The following is a 16,062-nucleotide window of genomic DNA, read 5'->3' as shown; positions in this document are numbered from 1 at the left end:
TTATTATTTCTGTTGTTCTACCTTACTTTCTTTATTTGATCATTTATATCTTCCTAGTTTTCTTCGTTACTTTCTTTTTTTATCTTTCATTACTTTCTAGTGTCCTTCCTTACCTCCTTTATTTGATCAATTATTATTATTTCTGTTGTTCTACCTTACTTTCTTTATTTGATCATTTATATCTTCCTAGTTTTCTTCGTTACTTTCTTTTTTTTATCTTTCATTTCTTTCTAGTGTCCTTCCTTACCTCCTTTATTTGATCAATTATTATTATTTCTGTTGTTCTACCTTACTTTCTTTATTTGATCATTTATATCTTCCTAGTTTTCTTCGTTACTTTCTTTTTTTATCTTTCATTACTTTCTAGTGTCCTTCCTTACCTCCTTTATTTGATCAATTATTATTATTTCTGTTGTTCTACCTTACTTTCTTTATTTGATCATTTATATCTTCCTAGTTTTCTTCGTTACTTTCTTTTTTTTTATCTTTCATTACTTTCTAGTGTCCTTCCTTACCTCCTTTATTTGATCAATTATTATTATTTCTGTTGTTCTACCTTACTTTCTTTATTTGATCATTTATATCTTCCTAGTTTTCTTCGTTACTTTCTTTTTTTTATCTTTCATTTCTTTCTAGTGTCCTTCCTTACCTCCTTTATTTGATCAATTATTATTATTTCTGTTGTTCTACCTTACTTTCTTTATTTGATCATTTATATCTTCCTAGTTTTCTTCGTTACTTTCTTTTTTTATCTTTCATTACTTTCTAGTGTCCTTCCTTACCTCCTTTATTTGATCAATTATTATTATTTCTGTTGTTCTACCTTACTTTCTTTATTTGATCATTTATATCTTCCTAGTTTTCTTCGTTACTTTCTTTTTTTTATCTTTCATTTCTTTCTAGTGTCCTTCCTTACCTCCTTTATTTGATCAATTATTATTATTTCTGTTGTTCTACCTTACTTTCTTTATTTGATCATTTATATCTTCCTAGTTTTCTTCGTTACTTTCTTTTTTTTATCTTTCATTTCTTTCTAGTGTCCTTCCTTACCTCCTTTATTTGATCAATTATTATTATTTCTGTTGTTCTACCCTACTTTCTTTATTTGATCATTTATATCTTCCTAGTTTTCTTCGTTACTTTCTTTTTTATCTTTCATTTCTTTCTAGTGTCCTTCCTTACCTCCTTTATTTGATCAATTATTATTATTTCTGTTGTTCTACCTTACTTTCTTTATTTGATCATTTATATCTTCCTAGTTTTCTTCGTTACTTTCTTTTTTTTATCTTTCATTTCTTTCTAGTGTCCTTCCTTACCTCCTTTATTTGATCAATTATTATTATTTCTGTTGTTCTACCTTACTTTCTTTATTTGATCATTTATATCTTCCTAGTTTTCTTCGTTACTTTCTTTTTTTTATCTTTCATTTCTTTCTAGTGTCCTTCCTTACCTCCTTTATTTGATCAATTATTATTATTTCTGTTGTTCTACCCTACTTTCTTTATTTGATCATTTATATCTTCCTAGTTTTCTTCGTTACTTTCTTTTTTATCTTTCATTTCTTTCTAGTGTCCTTCCTTACCTCCTTTATTTGATCAATTATTATTATTTCTGTTGTTCTACCTTACTTTCTTTATTTGATCATTTATATCTTCCTAGTTTTCTTCGTTACTTTCTTTTTTTTATCTTTCATTTCTTTCTAGTGTCCTTCCTTACCTCCTTTATTTGATCAATTATTATTATTTCTGTTGTTCTACCTTACTTTCTTTATTTGATCATTTATATCTTCCTAGTTTTCTTCGTTACTTTCTTTTTTTTATCTTTCATTTCTTTCTAGTGTCCTTCCTTACCTCCTTTATTTGATCAATTATTATTATTTCTGTTGTTCTACCTTACTTTCTTTATTTGATCATTTATATCTTCCTAGTTTTCTTCGTTACTTTCTTTTTTTTATCTTTCATTTCTTTCTAGTGTCCTTCCTTACCTCCTTTATTTGATCAATTATTATTATTTCTGTTGTTCTACCTTACTTTCTTTATTTGATCATTTATATCTTCCTAGTTTTCTTCGTTACTTTCTTTTTTTTATCTTTCATTTCTTTCTAGTGTCCTTCCTTACCTCCTTTATTTGATCAATTATTATTATTTCTGTTGTTCTACCCTACTTTCTTTATTTGATCATTTATATCTTCCTAGTTTTCTTCGTTACTTTCTTTTTTATCTTTCATTTCTTTCTAGTGTCCTTCCTTACCTCCTTTATTTGATCAATTATTATTATTTCTGTTGTTCTACCTTACTTTCTTTATTTGATCATTTATATCTTCCTAGTTTTCTTCGTTACTTTCTTTTTTTTATCTTTCATTTCTTTCTAGTGTCCTTCCTTACCTCCTTTATTTGATCAATTATTATTATTTCTGTTGTTCTACCTTACTTTCTTTATTTGATCATTTATATCTTCCTAGTTTTCTTCGTTACTTTCTTTTTTTTATCTTTCATTTCTTTCTAGTGTCCTTCCTTACCTCCTTTATTTGATCAATTATTATTATTTCTGTTGTTCTACCTTACTTTCTTTATTTGATCATTTATATCTTCCTAGTTTTCTTCGTTACTTTCTTTTTTTTATCTTTCATTTCTTTCTAGTGTCCTTCCTTACCTCCTTTATTTGATCAATTATTATTATTTCTGTTGTTCTACCTTACTTTCTTTATTTGATCATTTATATCTTACTAGTTTTCTTCGTTACCTTCTTTCTTTTATCTTTTATTACTTCCTAGTGTTCTTCCTTATCTTCTTTATTTGATCAATTATTCTTTGTAGTGTTCTTCCTTAATTTTTTTTTATTTGATCATTCATGTCTTCCTAGTTTTCTTCCTGACCTTTCTTTGTTCCCTTATTTCTTCATAGTGTTTTTCTTTACCTTCTGTCTTTGATTCTTTATTCTTCTTAGTGTTTTTCCTTACTTTCTTTATTTCATCATTTATATCTTTCTTATTTTCTTCCTTAACTTTTTTCATTGATCCCTTATCTCTTACTAGTTTTCTTCCTTACCTTCTCTCTTCGATCCTTTATTTCTTCCTAGTGATCTTTCTTACCTTCTAACTTTGATGTTTTATTTTTCTTATTGTTCTTCCTTATCTTATTTATTTGATCAGTTACAACTTCCTAGTTTTCTTCCTTACCTTATTTCTTCATGGAGTTCTCCTTGTCTTCTCTCTTTGATCCTTCATTCTTCTTAATGTTATTCGTTATCTTCTTTTCTGGTTCCTTTATCTTTTAGTGTTTCTCTTTACCTTCTTTCTTTGATCCCTTATCTCTTCCTACAGTTCTTCCTTATCTTCTCTCTTTGATCCCTTATTTATTCATAGTGTTTTTCCTTACCATCTCTCCTTGATCCTTTATTCTTCTTAGTGTTCTTCCTTACCTTCTTTTTTATTCTGTATTTCTTTCTAGTTTTCTTCCTTATATTCTTTATTTGTTCCTTTATTATTTTAATGTTTCTCCTTACCTTCTTTCTTTCATCCTTTATTTCTTCATAACTTTTTCCTTGCCTTCTTTCTTTGATCCTTTATTTCTTCATAGTTTTACTCCTTGCCTCCTTTCTTTGACCCTTTACTTATTCTAGTGTTTCTTCTTACTTTCTTTCTTTCTTTCTTTGATTCTTTATTTTTTCTAGTATTTCTCCTTATCTTCTTTCTTTCATGCTTTATTTCTTTCTAGTCTTCCTTCTTAACTTTTCTCTTCGATCTTTTATTTCTTCCAAGTGTTCTTCCTTACCTCCTACAATTTTGTTTCTTTCTAGTGGTCTTCTTTATCATTTTTCTTCGATCCTGTTTTTTCTAATGTTTTTCCTTTCCTTGTTTCTTATTTAGATTATTTACTTTTTCTTATTTATGTTCATTCTTCTTTTGTGACTTACTTCCTTTTTTGTTGTCTTATTATTAATTACTTTCTTTTTCATTCTGTACCTAACTACTTTCTTAATTCGTTCCTTTGTATCTTGTACCTAGTTAACTCTGTTATATTGAATTATCTTTCTTTGCTTAAGGTAACGTCAGGTTATAAATATGATGCAAAAGTAAACAGTTGAAAAAATTAGAGAAACAGAAATCTACTATCGGTTTAACATTATTCCACTCAGAGTCAGAAAAATTCTGTTGCATGAAGTTTTGCTTACCTGTGATGAACACAGCCTTATCGCTAAGATTTGGCACCATCTCTTTTGGCATCAAGTGCCATACGACATTGAAAACAAAATCAGTTAGACACAATGCTGTCACAACTAGTACTAAGTTGAACACCAGGTTGTTGTATATGAAGACATTGAGTAGTAATAGTACAGCAAAAAATACTCCAACCTTCTTCAGAAAATTGATGAAAATATACATCTTTATATTGAGGCACCTGCAACAAATGTAACATGTATCATAAAGCAGTTAATGACTTTAGAAAAGTAGGATGTACAATGCACATGAGAACAAGATAGGCCTATATTACACATGATAAATAGGATGAATGTCATTATGCAGTAGACATTTGATATCCATCATTTTGGCTCCAATTTCTTCAAAGCCAAAGTCAATTAAGCATGTGGAAGATGTCGATATGTAAATATGTAATGACATTATTTTGTGAGCAAAATGATAGCTCAACAAACCTCTAAGATTTTATTTATTATAGATGTATTAATTTGTCCTACAGAATTTATCTGTAATGTTGACACTTAATATTTTAGGAGAAAAATTCGCTCCGGCGCCGGGGATCGAACCCAGGTCCTTGGTTCTACGTACCAAGCGCTCTGACCACTGAGCTACGCCGAATTCAATCCATAGCACCGGACCGAACCTTCCTCCTTCGATGTTTCCCTTTGTGGCCTTACTCCAAGTTAGGCATAGGCCTATATATGTTGACGTGTATAACGTTTTTTGCAGGCTCCTATGATTTTCACGTAATTGTACTTGGCATCGGAAAGGGTTGTTATGTACCCCTCCCAAAAAGGCTCGATTTTCTTGGTCATTGCTATTGTGATACACCGTGCACTCTGATTATGAAATCACTCACTACTGGACTGTCACCTCTCGCCGCAATTCAGCTGTTGGTGTGATTCCTGACGCACATGACGTAATTCAAATTCGTTATCAGAGATCGGAAACATCCCTGCACATGCGTATAACTGAAATGAATCAGAGTCAACTGCAATCACTATAATGCATTTCAGTGCAATGGTGCAATACAAAGAAATGCAGGAAGCAGCTGACAATAACAAATCAATGAATTTAAATGGCATTGAGACAAATAAGTTATCTAGATTTAAGCGTATAATATATTATCTTCTGAAATTATTGTTATTTATATTAATAATAATATTATCAAATAAAATGTACCTTCAAACCGAACGATATTTCCCACGATTTATGAACTTTTGAAACTTTTCTCCCTTTTCTCCACAGCTTAAAATTTTGTATTGTTTTTCTCTCGTTGTGGGAAATTTCCCACGAGTTGGCAACACCATAACACGAGGGAAAAAATTACTTTCTAAATTAAAGTGTCGCCTCAGGTGGCATAAAAGTATCCACATGGTATCAGTCTGCTAGTTATAAGCACAGTGCTTGTTTTCTTGCGTGTTTCCTTGCTGGCTAGCAAGCTGGGTGCCGTGGTGGATACGATGCTGGCTCCCGTGTTGGCTACGGTGATAGTTGTTCTCACGGAGCTCGCTCTTTTCACAGTTCAAATTGGAAAATCATCTGCTGTTTCATCTGTTGCCAACAGTCATGGTCAGAAAGAAACTAAACCGTGAGTAGAAAACAAATAAAGTCTTACAGTAACAATAGTAAATGTCGTAATAAGGTAATTGAGCCATAAGTGCAAAGCAGCCAAAGATCGATATTTAATTGCTGTTTCGTAGAAATTAAAGAATATAGAAAAAACAGGTTTAATTGGAAAACAACGAACATGGCGACATGGTTTCAATGGTGATACTATATCATCACCATTGGTTACAGCCTGCAAATCAACACGAAAAATAGCAAGGAACCTGCCGTCGAAATCCAGCAAGCTAGCCACCAGAGCGCATTACTTATAGTAAATGAGCACGCAGGGTAGCCATCATCGCAGCCACCTTGAAATCTATCACAGAAACAAGCAACGTCTGAACCGGTCTTAAGCCATATATGTCCAATTGTAACTCGTACGAGGTAACCTCTGGCGTAAGCAACCCGCAGCGCATATTATTTAAAGTCGTTTTTTCTATTTTATATGGAAAGTTATTGACCTTAGTAGAGCATGCTTGACGTGCAATATTTCCTGGTTCTATAGGCGTTTGGACACGGTAACAATCTAACCAAAAATAAAGATTTTCCTAGTTTAGAATGATATGGAAACATTTTATTAATTGCTTCAATGGCTTACATACAACTATTAAACAGTATCTTTTGGACATGGGCAAGCTCCTCGTGAGCAATAGTTACGACATACTCTAGCATGGCTTTGTAAGAAAGTCATGTGAACATCCTATACATCGAAATCTATTAATGTACTGCAAAGGAAATTCTATTGACAGCGAACGAATATCTTATGAAGCTGAGTTTTAACCGTTGTTTTCACGATGGTTGCCTATTTTGTATGTTGAGGTATTAGAATTATTAGCTGGAGTTGTATTTTTGCCTATAGCAACTTCCTGTATATGTCCTTCCAGACTAATGTTCTGATGAAAATTTTAGTACAAGAAGTGTGCACTATGTATTATGATGAATTTTTTTCCTTAGCAGTAACGTCTGACAAGACAGCCTTTGTCTCTTGTGGGCATAAAAAGTATTACTAACTATTCTATTTCCACCTACAATCTATTAAGTCGAAATTCGGAACAACTGGATAAATGAGGCCTTGAACTGTTGACTTTTTATAAAATGTATGTTAAATAAAATTCAGTAATGTCGCTTTTAATGATACATTCAATACATATGTAACTTATAATTAGGGTTTGAAAAAATTATTGGTTATAGGTTACGCTGCATCGTGTTTACAAAATGCGTGTGTGCACGCACAGTTATTTATAGTTACTGCAGTTTTTGCTTGTACAGTCCGCTCCGTATGAATGAACTCATAATATAATTTACATGTACAGGATTACTTATGTTTCAAATTAATTAACTCGGAACAAATATTAAAGTTACAATAAAGCATCATTATCAATTAAGTCAAACACAATTTTCCCGTGTTCTGAATCAGTCCTCCTATTATCTGTTCTTTGTTGGATTTTTCTTTCGGCATTCTGATACAACCTCACGTCACTTACGCAGGTCTACTATTGAGGAGAGGCGGATGTTCACTCTGCTCCTTCAGACACCCGGAAATGCGACGCATTTTATAAACAATGTATATAGAAATTATTTACTACCGTGATATCGATACTTTTCTTCAGCCCTACTTATAATACAGAGGAATTCACAATTTACTTGTCAGCTCTTATCTTCTCTGTTTGCATTACGAATGGTCGAATTAACTGATGTAGATCTAGTAGATCTAGCATTTTTACTTGTATTTGTCCTCCTATGGAAGAAAGTCTAATCTTTTGTCAACCATTGTCAGCTAATGCAAGAGAACATGAAATTTCCTGAACCCTTAGTATATATTTTAAAGAAAATGAAATACCATTGGACAACAACTCTGTATTGGTATTTGCACGGACAGTGCAAATGCTTTAGTAAGGAAAACAATTGGTACAGTCGCACACAACAAGTGAGCCATGCCAACCATCATGGCCGTTCACCTAGTACGTCACTTCGTCCGTCAGAGCGCTCTCAGACGTTACATTATAGATAGCGCTATGAATCCTTTCAATTTTTCTTTGCAAATTATCCTATTGGCCGGTTGATTACGTCTCACGAGGGGAGAGGGAGAGTGAGTTTACTTGGTCACGGGCAGCTAGAGAGAACATCACTTAGGACTCGCACGCCGTAGAGAGAACATCACGGACTCAGGTTTCGTACGCCGTATAGTTAACATCACTTAGCAGTTGGAAGCCGCATGGGTAACAGTACTTAAGAGTTGCAACCCGAATTCATAGTTTTCATTCGGGCAGTTGACGTGTACTCGACAAGTGGAGCTCGAACTGTTTTCAATTCTCGTAACTTAAGTTTATCGAGATAGATAGTTCGAGAACAGTGCGTCACTATATTTCTTTGTATACATACGCATTATATGGAAGTTTCTTTCAGATGTATATCTTGTGATTTAGCGTGCTTACAACTTGTGTCAGATTTGTATCAGTGGAGTAGGTAAATTTGCGTCGTGATATTTTTATCTTCGATTTTATGTGTTTGAGAGATTATAGTGGATCGTACTTTGAAATAATCTCTTGCTAGTGATACGTCTTGGGGGCAAGTAATTGTGATTGCGTCGAGTAATTTATTATGTGATATATATATATATATATATATATATATTTGAGGTAAATTATAATTGGTGATTACGTAATGCAGTATAAGTTGATATGTGAGGTTTGATGATTCGGGACTACGTGATGAGATGTGATTTGAAATGTGAGGTTTTGATGTTCCAAGACGGTTTGTGTGATAGAGCAGCGATTACGATCTTTGGGTTACGTTCCATTTGACGTTGTAATGAACTAGAATAGTATGGGCCTCATATTGTTGTTCTAGTATTTTCCCTACTCCATTTTGATTTATTGGTTCCCATTGCCGCTATTTCAGGAATCGAGTGCATTGAGTTTCCGTTGCTATTTGAACGATCATTGAGATTTGAAATTGTCGTCTGTTACTTATATAACGTGTATCTCTCTCTCTCTCTCTCTCTCTCTTGGGCATTGTTATTGTAAAGTACAGAGATTTTTGTGTCAGTGCAATCTGCACAGTTCATGCGAGGTCTATGTGGAATTGGTATGTATAGTGATCAGTTATGTGATGCCTTATACTGGGTAAAGTCTTTGCGTTATTGAGTTTATATATATATATATATATATATATATATATATATATATATGTGTGTGTGTGTTTAGTTTGGTTAGTCAGATTGTATGGTATCTGTGATTGCATGGGTCATGTATTGAGTTAGTGTGCTGACTGGGCGTTGTCTTGAGATTCATATCTACATGGTTTTATATATATATATATATATATATATATATATATATATATATATATATATATATATATATATTCAGAGAGTGTTTTCATGACTAGATGGTTAATAGGTCAGTCATTGATTATTGAGTGATGGCCATATTAGATTGTATTGTGACCTATAAGTATGTTTGCCCAGTCTAGTAATTCTGTCACGATTCACATATCGTTGTGATACTTGTTCAGATTAATTTATGTTACTTTCATTCGCCTATTTCATATTTCTTTGTTATTTCATTTACCATTCATGTATATTGTTATTCATTTATTGTTAATTATATTTGTTATACAAATTCACACTATTTATTTCTAAAAGTCTTCCATTGCGCACATCCAATCTTTCCAATGTACCGTCCACCTGGCGATAACAGCCATTATAAGAAATATAGAGGAGGAGTGGATGATCGTACACCGCGTACCTCCTCACAAGATAGCGATAGAAAATTACGGAAGCAGTCATTGCAAACACGTTCCTTGAAAAAATAATTCCAGTCTCTCAAGAATGTTCTCGATTAAAGCATTAAAAATTACTAATCATTGTGTTAAAAATGATATTTTTCGAATTACTCTGTAAAAACAAGGGAAACTGCCACAAATCCCTGATTCTTCAGATTGTTGTAAGATAGTTTTCTCGAGGCAAAATCTTAAAATCTTTGAACGTAGTACTGAGCTCAGAACTTTCATCACAGACCATTTCGAGCTACTAAATCGTCTCAGTGACCAGAAGTGGCAGATTAGATTGGCTGATATTTTTTTTAATAAACCAGGCCAATTTATCTTTCTCAGGAAAAAGCGCAAATCTGTTAGTTACATGACAGATATTCATAAAGTAACTTCGGTTTTATTGTGACAAAAACGGCAATGTGGTTTCAAGATTTGTTTACAACAGTTTGAAACTACAAACTTTGATTTATTTTCCATATAATTCCCGCCTAAACTGAGAAACATAGCATAGCGTTTAACGAGATTTTGAACACTGCAGTCATAAAAGTCTCCCGCTTATGACTGAAGTCAATCTACGATGCTGGACTACTTCGAAATCGTAAGCGCCGCGAATCAAGCCACTTCTTCATATACATGAAAAGATGGTAATCACTTTCGCGCCAAATCAGGGCTGTATGGAGGATAACCAAACATTTCCCAGTTGAAATTTTGCAGTTCAGATACAGTACGTTAGGCATGCGGGAGGCGCTGTCGTGCAAAAAAATAAATCACCTCAAAGCGTAACATGATTGATTTCAGCAGCTTTACAATTTTCGCCATAAGAAATACTATCATCGAGCGTATCTCACAGCTGGCGGGATACTGAATTAGAGTACACTTTTTGAACATGCGTAGCACTGCGAATAACAGCCACATGATCCTCTCTGTATCACTGCTCGAAGCGAACTGAATCACTGAGGATGTCCCTATGTTGATTACTGCGATCTCTGTATGAAAACGAAAGTTACTTTTTGAATACTTTTTATAGAATATAAAATCTTGGCTTCAGCAACGAAAAATCAGCGATTTCTTCAGGCAATAAGGTACGTACTGTATTGTGTCATTGTTATCATTATTATGTAGCCCTATAGTAGGCCTAAATATTTTGTATGTGCACTGCATTATTATAACGGTACATTATCGTAAAGAAACTTTATAGGTACATATTTTATGTACTCTGCCATTTTTATCATCATTTATCCGAACAATTGCATATCCGAACTATACCTCGTCCCAATTAGTTCGGATAATCGACGTCCCACTATATATAATTCTTGAACAATTGAGGGGTTTGCCGGAAAAAGGGCGTATACGTCAATATGGCGAATTGAGATACATGCAATCTAAGATTTTAAAACGCACCTGAATAAAATGTTATACACGCACGCAGCCCTGTTCTGCAGGTATGTACAGTACAATCAAAACAAAATTTCGCTACTGTAATTAGCAAATTATTCACTACATTTTTAAATCGTTTTCCCGAAGAAGGGCGTATAGGTCTATCCGCCTTTCTTCCGGCAAAGCCCTCAATTCATTATTTATATTCTGGACCCTCGTGGCCAACTGCAGTTCAGCACTACACGAAAATTATTAATTTCATTAGTAGTATTGCTAATTGTTATGTATGTGATTTATTTACTCTTTTTGCACCATCGAGACACCGGCGTAGCTCAGTCGGCTGAGGCGCTTGCCTGCCGATCCGGGAGTTGCGCTCGGGCGTGGATTCGATTCCCGCTTGAGCTAATTACCTGATTGAGGTTTTTCCGAAGTTTTCTCCAACCGCAAGACGAATGCCAGGTAGTGTGGCGAATCCTCGACCTCATCTCGCCAAATACCATCTCACTATCGCAAATCCCATTGACGCTAATTAACCCAGTAGTTGGTACAGCGTCGTTAAATAACCAATTAAAAAATCCTTACTCTATCATCACCGCGTTGACTGAGAATCGGTGCCGGGTGCGTGGAATATGTACACCGCTTCATTCTTGCACAATGCATGTATGCAGTGCAGGAATTTGCCCATCACTGGATTAGGACGATTGAATCCATTTTGACTTCAGCCCATATCTTCCTTCCTTACAAGCGGGAGGAGCGAATATGAATACGTGCGGCTCACGACAGGAAGAACTTGGCTGTGAGATCAAACTGAGAATGCGCGGACTTCGTTAATAAAAACCTAAATAACCAAACCTAACCTTCGTATATGCAAGATGTATAACCAGTGTACGAAGGGAACGTCTTGAATAATTTTGAGGGAAAAATTGTTCCGGAGCCGGTTGTCGAACCCGGGACCTTTGGTTAAACGTACCAACACTCTACCAACTGAGCTACCCGGAAACTCTACCCGACACCGATCCAACTTTTCCCTCTATATCCACAGACCTCAAAGTGGGCTGACAACCTTCAAGCAACCAACATTGAGTGCACACTAACTCTGTTTGGCTTAAATTGTGGTTTTCTGTTAACGAACAGTGGCGTGTATTATGCAAATCAAGCTTTCAGGTATAACTCCCTGTAAAGTTGATTTGAATAATTTTGAGGGAACTTATTCAAATCAACTTTACAGGGAGTTATACCTGAAAGCTTGATTTTCAAGGGAACGTCTTGATTTGATCTGGAATGTGCACACGAAAATAAATCCAGCTATGGATCACGCTGGCAGTACATGAGAAGTCCACGCATGCGCAGTTTGATCTCACAGCCAAGTTCTTTCTGTTATGAGCCCCTCCTATATGAATGGCCTCATATCCAAGGTCAAAGAGTAAAGACGGACAGAGAGTAGTCGTGACTGACAGGGATAGTAGTTCTATTAGGGATAGAACACTCCAAAATTACACCGCTTCTGTTTCCCGGATAGAGGGGTTCAGTCAAAGACCGATAATCTCTACTAGTAGAAAGTGGCACACTCATACATTTAGTAACAAATGAGCGGAAAAACTTTATGACGATCATAAATTTGAATTCTGAAAGAGTAATGGTGGTGATAATTCAAACAAAAAGGTAAAAACGTTTTTCAAAGCAAATGTATTATCTAGTCATTAATAAAGTATGTTGACAACGAAGACGCGCGGTAATGTCAGTTGTTGCTCTGCAAGCCGAAGTTCAGGGGTTCGATGGCCGAGGGGCCATATATTTTCTCCTTTAATCTATTTCAATCCATCCGGCCGCACTATGACCCTGGGGTTTACTCAGGTCCTAACAGAAATGAGTACCAGAGATATTTCCTTGCGGGTAAAGATGCCGAAGGTTCTAAAGGTCGAAGCCTTAGGAGGCACGCTTGGACCTGCGTGCCCAAGCGTGCCTGAAGAAACAGAATTAGAGAATGTCCGTTTGAAACTATTGGTGGCGCGGCGAAGGTGTTCACACTGGAAGCAAGTTAAAAGCGCAAGCTTGTGCACGCTTGTTCACCCGTCTCCGCCGATCAAATAAATTTATTTCTTCTAGCACGCTTGCCTGTGTGATGTGATATTTGTAGCTGTTTTTGTGAGTGATTTACTTTCTCAAGTATGTGGTAAAATGTTTCTGACATCATTCTAAAATACTGTAAATCTGGCTGTTTAAGAAAATCGGGAAAAATTCGTTTATATTCACCATCTTCCTTAAAATATTCCTTCACCCATTCATCCCTTAAAATGCATCCTCATCTATCATTTAAAACTTCAAACTCCATTTTCTAACACTAAATGCTCTTCATCCGAGGAATCCATTTCGACAACTAGACTGGAAGTGGAAGCGGTTACTTGCATCCAATGTGACAACACTTCCAGAGCAAGCTTCTAGGCACGCTTGGGCATGCCGGCGCTTCCATTTTACTTTCCCAAGCGTGCCTCCAATGTGACCGCAGCCTTAACCACGAGACGATAAAAGTCACCCTCGGCTCCCTTTATTGCGCATGCGCTATCGGTGAAGAAATTCCGCTTCCGGTGTGACGCTGAGCCCCGTTGTAAGCATAAAAATGTTTTATTTACCGCAGTAATTGTGAACTGGATTTCTTTTACTTTCATTCGAGATTGATGGATTAGTTTTCAAACTTCTGTAATAATGCCTGTGGTATGCAAACATTGCAGTACCATATTTAGTAAACAGTCGAATTTAAACAGACATTTAAGACATGTACATAAAATAGAGCAAGTGAACATGATATCGTATCAGTAATATTATATCTTTCTCTTGTAAAATTTCCAGTTTTGGAATTACAAGGTTTTGATCGCCACCCGACGATGAGCCATTAGTTTCACTGTCATTAATATAACCCAATTTATCATTGTATTCCCGTTCACTGCACTTTCAGTGGGGACAATTTTCTTTATTAAGCATTTATCCATTATCAGTAGTTATATAGCCGTTGCTAATCAATTAACGAGCACACACCTACGACGACGATCATAACAAAAAAAAATCAACCTAAAAACGAGTGTTGATAATGATTAGTTTTAAATTTTGGGTAATTAAGTAGTAATCATCAGCCAGGCCATCTTCCCGTAATAGAGATCCAGGATAGATACATTACCAAGTATGTACATATATTTTAATAATTTTAATTTTGTTGAAACCGCGAATGGCTCATTAAATCAGTTATGGTTCCTTAGATGGTGGACAGTTACTTGGATAACTGTGGTAATTCTAGAGCTAATACATGCAACTCGGTCCCGACCGGAGACGGAAGGGACGCTTTTATTAGATCAAGGAAGGTTGGTAGTAGTGACTGAGGAGATAAGATTGCCATAAAGCAGCTCTGTGTTTTCATACTCATATTTAACATAATTCTCATATATATATTCATAGCATCATATTTAAAGATACTTAAAATACTCACTAATCATTTGACATATAAATCATAAATTCATAACATCCATTTTCCACGCAATTTTGTAATAATATACTTCGCATTTCATACACAACATAAATCGCCATATTGTAAACAGTTAACCTCAAATCAACAATTTGGTCACTATTCCCGACCTTTTCTTCTTTTAACTTGAGTAATTCTTAACCCATAAGTTGACTAATTTTAAGGTTCTTTGTTATTTGTAAAGTTGAAATATTTAATTGATACATAAGTAGGATTAATTGTAACACCTAATATAGAACGTGTTAACATATTTTAACAAGGACTAGGCTAAATTATTAATAGCACATTTCAATATAAATACTATTGTTGGTTAAGAAATTGCGTGTGTTAAATAACATAAATAGTGAAGTTGCATCAAGACTGAAATATAAGTGCAGTGAAGTGACGTATCGTGTAGATTAACGTCGACAAGTGTTGTATTGGTATAGTGAAGTGATAAAGTGTAGTGTTGGTCCATTGAAATATTGTAGTGTGGTGATACTTCAAAGTAGAAATAATTTAAAACATAAATAGTGAAGTTTCATCTAGACCGAAATATAAGTGCAGTGACGTGTCGTGTAGTTTCAACGTCGAAAAGTGTGGTATAGTGAAGTGATAAAGTGTAGTGTTGGCCTATTGAAATATTATAGTGTGGTGATACTAAAGGGTGGAAATAACCTAAAACTAATATACGTAAGTACATTAAATTGAAAAGTGAGTGAAATTGAATTTGTAAATAAGGTACAGTATATACATAATGTGTGCTATGGCTGCTCTGTCTGGAAACTGTCGTAGTTGTAGAAGGATTGTAGTGAAAGGATTGGTATGTAATAATTGTAATTTCTGTTTTCATTGGAAATGTATAGATATAGATCCTGATAATTTTGTTGACAAAGGTAGTTGGGAATGTAGTGATTGTATATATGATAGAAAGATGCGCGATCAACTGGAGAGAATCAGAGCCCTAGAATTGGAATTAGATGAGGCAAAGTGTGAAATTAATAAATTGAGAGCTTTGAAGGATAGCATTAGTGTTTCGAATAAAGGGAGATCTCACACTTGGATGAAACCGAAGAATTCCAAATCTAGGAGTAGACGTTTCTCTGCGGATGATGCTGCATCAATCAAACTGACCAACAAATTCAGTGCTCTTCAAGCAATGAATGTTGATCAGGAGAACTCAGACCCAGTATCGACACTAGTAAAGGTAAGTCAGAAAACAGATAAGGTTAATGATTGTAGGAGTAAAGTATTGATTTTAGGAAGCAGCCATGCAAGAGGTATTTCCTCACTTTTGAAGTCGAAACTGGGCGATGAGTTTGAAGTATCTAGTGTATGTAAGCCTAATGCTCCTCTCAAGAATGTTGTTGAGGATATGATGAAATTGAGTTCAGATTTTTCTAAGAGGGATCATGTAGTTATAGTGGGTGGGCCAGGTAATAGTATTGATAACGATTGTAACTATTCTATTGAGAAAGATGTCAACAACATAATTGAGATGAGCAGCCATACCAATGTGGGATTTCTCAGTCTTTTCAGCAGGTACGACAAGCCGTATCTTCACAGGAGGGTGCGGAGTGTGAATGTGCGGCTTGAGCGGGCTCTGATGAGA

At 34.8% G+C, this 16,062-nt stretch overlaps 1 protein-coding gene across 1 annotated transcript in view; it reads right to left on the bottom strand.

Annotated features, from left to right (window-relative positions):
- LOC138704834 (short-chain dehydrogenase/reductase family 9C member 7-like) overlaps positions 1 to 16,062 on the bottom strand; it is an 80,504-nt gene that overhangs the window by 28,057 nt on the left and 36,385 nt on the right. The window contains exon 2 of the mRNA XM_069833140.1: positions 4,174 to 4,400. Within this exon, the coding sequence (XP_069689241.1) occupies positions 4,174 to 4,384 (211 nt within the window). The 5' untranslated portion in view covers positions 4,385 to 4,400. The remainder of the gene's footprint in view (positions 1 to 4,173; positions 4,401 to 16,062) is intronic.

The sequence above is a fragment of the Periplaneta americana genome, chromosome 8, assembly GCF_040183065.1.
Source record: "Periplaneta americana isolate PAMFEO1 chromosome 8, P.americana_PAMFEO1_priV1, whole genome shotgun sequence".
Taxonomy (NCBI): domain Eukaryota; kingdom Metazoa; phylum Arthropoda; class Insecta; order Blattodea; family Blattidae; genus Periplaneta; species Periplaneta americana.
Note: the sequence above shows the minus strand (reverse complement) of the source record. Positions and strands in the feature narration are given on the sequence as shown.